General features: G+C 44.1%; 1 protein-coding gene across 3 annotated transcripts in view; it reads right to left on the minus strand.

The window, feature by feature from the left end:
- Window positions 1–46: 46 nt before the first annotated feature.
- Window positions 47–6,441, minus strand: part of LOC113210642 (dual specificity tyrosine-phosphorylation-regulated kinase 4) — a 91,049-nt gene continuing 84,654 nt past the window's right edge. For all 3 annotated transcript variants that reach the window (XM_026428731.2, XM_026428730.2, XM_026428732.2), the window contains exons 2-10: window positions 5,133–5,285; window positions 4,590–4,803; window positions 4,219–4,507; window positions 3,941–4,093; window positions 3,541–3,679; window positions 3,261–3,432; window positions 3,025–3,168; window positions 2,814–2,943; window positions 47–2,739 (exon numbers count right to left, since the gene is read on the minus strand). In XM_026428731.2, the coding sequence (XP_026284516.2) occupies window positions 2,283–2,739; window positions 2,814–2,943; window positions 3,025–3,168; window positions 3,261–3,432; window positions 3,541–3,679; window positions 3,941–4,093; window positions 4,219–4,507; window positions 4,590–4,803; window positions 5,133–5,285 (1,851 nt within the window). In that variant the 3' untranslated portion in view covers window positions 47–2,282. The remainder of the gene's footprint in view (window positions 2,740–2,813; window positions 2,944–3,024; window positions 3,169–3,260; window positions 3,433–3,540; window positions 3,680–3,940; window positions 4,094–4,218; window positions 4,508–4,589; window positions 4,804–5,132; window positions 5,286–6,441) is intronic.

The following is a 6,441-nucleotide window of genomic DNA, read 5'->3' on the forward strand; positions in this document are numbered from 1 at the left end:
ATTCAGATAAACTTCTAAAGAGGATAAATAAATTGCAGCAATAATGTTACACTGACTGTAAGAATTTATTTGGTCATTAATACAGTAATAAAATGATAGACACTTAAAACAACAACAACATCTACGAGAATATGCCAGGATTAGAATTTATGTATGCAGCAATATATTGTTGATTACAAAATTTAACAAAGAGAGCAAACGCCAGCTGTCACATATATTTAGGATCTGAGAGGCAAAACATGGAACTTTTATCGAAAGTTATATTAGATTTCAAAACTGATTTTTCTAGGTGTCATATGACACAAACCTGCATCAAACACAACAGGCAACCTACACTACTTAATAAAGACTATAATCTTAAGGACATCATCAGTCTACAACATAGCTGTCTCATCAAATGGTATTCATCTTTGACATAAAAGGCCATGAAAACATCAAAACGCTCTCAGAGATAGATAAATAGATAGATAGGTAGATAGATAGATAGGTAAAGGAAAAAAAAATGACTGGGAGGAGGGGTGTTTTAAAATTAAAACCAAACCATTCATTATAATTACAATCCAACACTGAACTATTGAACAGCATCATTCTGCAACTTCCTCAGGACCCGCCTAATCTCTAGAACTTTGGTTGTTTTTTTATCACTTCTTCTCAGCATTACTCATTCATTGATTAGACAATATCAATACCTACACACAGAGCTGATTTTGTGAGTAGAGAAAACTTGTCAGACAAACATTAAATTACAAGATGGTACACCTTACATGGATAATAAAAATAGAACTCACAGGCGACAGATTCGTTGTTTCACAGAGCAATGCATTAGTTCCATGTTCTTGCAGCTTTCTTAGAGAAAAATTGAAATTACTCTTTCCCAAGATATTGGCCTGATCTTATTATGAATTAATACAAGAGTGAGATCCTTTCCCTTCAACGACTTTAAAATCCAGTATGGTAAAGACACAGAAAACTTCCTCATGAAACAGCTGACGTATTTTCTTGATGAGCCTCACTTCAAATTAGACAGTAAAGTATGACTAACTTTTGTTGACTATACTTGCAAAATTCTGTTGAATAGTGCACCAATCATACTGAATATAAAATTAAATTACACTTCCATGCTTACAGTTGATTTTAATTTAAGGCACTGAGCAGTGGCTTTTAAGAATCAATATTCTATTTACAACACAGAAAAAATATAGCAAATTGATGTCTAAGATCAAGTAACCATTGTGTCTGTTGATCTTCAAATAGATAAACTTGGGTCAATATTTATTTATTTTCAAAGACGTCTGCTTCTTCATTAGAAGAATACAGTTATAAAACACATATTTTACATGAATCAATTCAAGTGACTTATCTAACGTCTATTGACATTAACCCAGTAATGATTCTGGTCTTTGCCATGTGGTAACAGAAATGCACTGCTTGAGATCACCATATCCTTGGTTAAAAATCATTGGGTAATATTATTCAATCAAAAGCAGCAACCAGGCAATGTAAGGTGACTAAGGTAACAGCAGCCACGTCACACAGGCGTCACTCAATCCCAGTTAGCACATCTTTCAACACACAAAAACCATTAATAATGACTTAAAAACCTCTGCACTCTGGTAAAAAAAAAAACAACAGGATTTTGGATCTAATAATAATGTACAATGTAGGTAGTAGCAGTAGTTACATTACACAGTCTGTTCCCTTTTCATCCTCCATACTCTACAACAAACAATTTTAACAAACTCATCTAACACAATAAAACACATTAAGTGCAAAGAGGTATGCAGTGCTCTTGAGTTCATACAATGACGATGAATATATGACTGGTTCATAAATGAAAAAGAAGCAGTACCATATGTACTTCACTGAGTGTCTTACAGAATTTGCTTATTTGCAACATCACAGAGGTTGGCATTTTGGCCACAATACGACAAGTACACAGTGGGTAAGTGCAAAATTTCAGTGACTGAGAGTACGGTATCACACAGAATTTAAAGGAAGTCAGAAATGAAAAAAGTTCTACATGAGAACGTTTTCTCACATACAGATAACTTTACGATTTCCTCTTGCCTTTAATATGAACAGAATACGCCTGCTCTTGCTAAAGGAAGCAACAATCAAAAGATCGCTTTTCAATGGTCTTGTCCACCCTAGCGATTTCCTTACCTTTCTAAAATTTTAGGGGGTGCAAAGAACCATATTGTGGAGGATCACCACAAAACTAGAATAAGATTTCAACCTTCAGTGTACTTTGTCGCTGTGGAAAAAGCGACAATAGGCCAGCCTCACAAAATAGGAGGGAGAAAAGTGCCAGAGTCGTTCAAGTTAGGGTCAACTGCTTGACTTGAACATTCACCACCCCCTCGTGTAGTGGTTGTTGAGCCTCTTGTTCTTGCAGTTCCAAGGAGACTACTTGAGACATCTCCTAACTCACCAGTCTGTGCATCCACCAATTTTGAAACACACTTTTTGCCTCGATATAGTCGATAAAGGGAATATGCCTGGCCACTACCAGTTCCACTGCCGCTTCCACTTCCAGTGACACTACCACTGCCACTGCTTCCACTTCCTGCACCACGGTGTGAGTGATGTGAATGATGGGGCACCAGACCTGCTTCCGATGGGGACCGTCTCAATTCTGTTTGGGTGTGAGATCCATTGGTAGGGGCGATTGAAGAGCTTGAAACTAGCCACTCATGACGAAGAGCTTCATCAGGTGTCATTCGTTTCTTCGAATCCCACCTGAAAATTTTTATTTTGAAGAGTAAGAAATAAAGAAACCTGCCCTTATTAAGATGGTTTAAATCATTACTTACTGTAAACATTGAGATACAAAGTCAACAAACATCTTGTCATTGCACCTCAAGGCCATTGCAAGGTCTTTAGATCCTGGTTTACGTTTACGTCCCTTACTGTTTGTGATACAACGAGGGTTGCCATAAGTATCTGAAAATGGAACAGGAAATCATTATTCACTGTACTGAAAAAAATTGTTGTTTTGGTTGTTGCAGTTGTTTATGTACATACCAAAAAAGAGTCTGCGCCTTGTTGCATTGCCTACTATGTGGTCAGGAGGAGTTCCTAGAACTTCCATAATGCATGCAAGCTGTTCAACTTCATTTTCACCAGGAAATAAGGGATAGCCTGTGTAAAGTTCCGCCAGAATGCAGCCTGAATAAATTAAGAGGGGGAAAAAACAGTACTTAGTTGACTGAGACCACCATAACAGAAGTATATGACAATTAGATCTTAGTTTAGCTTACCAAGACTCCACATGTCAATTGGAGCACCGTAGGGAAGACCAAGAATTACTTCAGGAGAGCGATAAAATCGTGACTGTATGTATGTATAGACACGCTGATGTGAATAGCATGAACTACCAAAATCAATAACTTTGATAGATGAACTACCCCTCTGCTTCAGAAGGACATTTTCCTGTTGGTAAGCAATGTAAGATAAGTACCAATCTGAACCTAAGTTTGTATGGACAGCTTAGTAAATAATAATGAATGAAACGGTAGAAAAAAAAATGGGTTCACTTACAGGTTTGAGATCACAATGAATTATGTTTTCTCTGTACAGCAGTCGCAGACATTGCACTAAAGAGTGTGCAAATCGTCGGATGAGGCTCAGACTGAATCCCTGGTAGTTGTTTTTCTTGATCAGTTCATAGAGGTTCAGACTAAACACAAAAAAAGAAAGTTAAGCACATTTTCTTGTCTGAATTTGCTTAAAAGTATTACGGGGTGGTCGCTGTGCCCCGTCTGAGCAACTGCATATACTAGCCGACATGCAGACGCGCGGACGGGTTGCCTATTCGCACGGAGCCGTAAGCACTGACAACAGGCAAACTCACTCGCACCTAAGCATGCGGACTGCATACGCGCTTTCTCCGTCGCGGCACGGCGACCACCCTGTATAGGTATATTTGCATTGCACTTACTTCATGAGCTCGAAACTGATGCACAGGTGGTTCCTGAAGTAAAAATGATCTAGCATATGGATGACATTGTGGGATGAGTCACGGTCTTTTTTCCTTAAGTGATCCAGGATTTTGACCTCGACGAGAGCTTGATGGTGGAATCGTTTCTTATTCCTAGGGAGAAATAAAGAAACCAGTAAGTAACGGAGACAGAGTAACGGGCCATTGCATTGCAGGAATAATACGGAGACCAAAGAAACCGAGGCTGCTGACGCTCAGCTGACGCTCAGCTGACGCACCTTATGATCTTGATCGCGATGTGTTTGCCTGTCTTGTGGTCCAGGGCGCGGATCACTTGGCCGAAGGAGCCCTTGCCAATGACCTCGAGGATCTCGTACCGGTACGAGATGTGGTCGTGCAGCACCTTGTTGTAGGAGCCATTGTCGTCGTCGAAACCACCGTTCTGCGCCGTGCCTTCCTCCCCATGGATCTTGGACGCCTCGTACCCGAGGTACCACACCTCTGGGTAGCTTTCGATCTCCTTGCGCTCGTACTCGGACAGGCGGGACCCGTAGTACTTAACGGCCTCTGCAAGATACAAGAAAATGTGAAATTGAGTATGTTCACACTCGGCAACGCGAGGAACCTTGTCGAGCTTCGAGACACTCACGGGCTGGAGTGAGCGGGAGTGAGCGTCCGAACGGGTCCTGTTTGGAGGTGGCGGGGCTGTCCGTCACGTTGTTGTTGTTATTGTGGTGGCTGTTATTGTTGTTGGGGGTGCGGCTACCGCTGTTGTTGTTGTTGTTGATGTTGAGGCCTGGCGAGGATGGCGAGCCTGTCGAGCTCACAGAGCCTGCGCTCTTCAGGGCGGGGAGCTTGTGGTTCTGCAAAACACAAAAGCATGATTGCACGATCGAATGTTTAGATCAAGCCTGATCAAGTTGGGGCACCCAGCACCTAGGGACGCATGTTCTTGATTTTTCAAGGTTCTTGATGAACTTGTTTGAAGAAAATTATACTTGTTTATTGTGCTTGTTTTGAGAAAATTGAGCTTGTAATAACAAGTGTAATTCTACACGTACAATGTTCTCAAGTTCGGCAAGAATCAAGAACGTAATTCCCGGGGTGTGCAAGCTGAAGTGTATCTAACAATTCGACAGTATAAACTGTCTTCATCTTTTTCTTCTCACAAGAGACTTGACCATTGACGTACCTCTGGAGCGTACAGCGACGAGTTCTTGTTCCTCTGCTGCTGCTGCTGGTACAGCAGGTGCTGCTGGTGCTGCTGCGCCGTCTTGCTGCTCCCGCTGCTGCTGCTGTACTTGGACGGCAGGGCGTCCTTGTTCAGGTGCAGCTGCCCGGGGCTCTGCGGGAGAGAGGAAATTGCGGTTAGAGTCACTCACTCGTCAGGGAATCAAACCCAGTGGCGCGTCGCGACGCCGCCGGGGCACGTCCTTGGGGCAGGGCGGGCGCGTGGCGCGGGGGCACGTGGCGGGGGCGTGGTGGGCCCCCGGACTTATTCCGGGCGCATTATTTGCTAAATCTATCATGATGAGCCGTCCCGGCACGCCAGGTGGAATATTTAGAGGTTGGATGAACCGGGGCGCGGGAGGGAAAGAGGGGTGGGGTGGGGCTGGGCGGAGGGGAGAAGCGCCCCCGAAGGGACAGCACGCCACCGGGGGGTCATAGCTGCCCGCCCGGCGGCACGGGGGGACGGTAGAAAAGTCCTACTGCTAGATTTTCAGAGGCATCGTAGTATACGTATCGTGCGAGGGAGCCACCACTGCCGTAATCCTATGTACAGGTGGAAGTGTAGTCCCTATGCAGTCAGTGTAATACTTAACCAAAGTTTGAAAAATCATCACTAAACTTCACCTAATTATAAATTGTGGTTTTAGCCCCAGAAATTCAACAAAATTCATGTGTAATCCCTCCAAATTGACACGTCATCACGTAATCTAATCCTGAGTACATACTAAATCGAAGTAGTGGCCCCCTCGATTTCGTGTCACGACGAAATCACAACATTCTCAATAGCACTGTGCGGCCACATTTTTGCACGTGCCATGCGGACTATGTCACTCCGGGCCTTTGATGCACCTGCTGGCAAGACTGATAAAACTCACTGAGTTCCACCGTTAGGATGCTTTCAGAGCTGGAAGCAGCCCCAACCCCCTTTCGCGTCCTGTCATACTGTCTTCCGAGGAGCGATGGCACCCTCTCTAAAATCTTAAAAGCGCACCATTTTTTTACCCCCTTCCCCAGAGCTCAGAGGGTGCCATTCGTCATCGCGCTCCAAACCATACACCCCCCCCCCCCCCCCTGTTCCCCCTCTCCACAAGGACAGCCTCTGCTCCGCTTCCTAGGCCTCGGGTCTTTATACCCTTTCCAACGACCCTTTCAGAGCGCTGACCCCCCCACCCTCCCTATCCAGCGGCCTTCAAACCCTGCCAACGTCCCGGCAAGGACGCACCAACCAGATCGGCCAAGGCGTCTGAGGCGCCGCCGTCGCCAACCGCCGC

Source organism: Frankliniella occidentalis, unplaced genomic scaffold, assembly GCF_000697945.3.
Source record: "Frankliniella occidentalis isolate FOCC.00 unplaced genomic scaffold, Focc_3.1 Scaffold386, whole genome shotgun sequence".
NCBI lineage: Eukaryota > Metazoa > Arthropoda > Insecta > Thysanoptera > Thripidae > Frankliniella > Frankliniella occidentalis.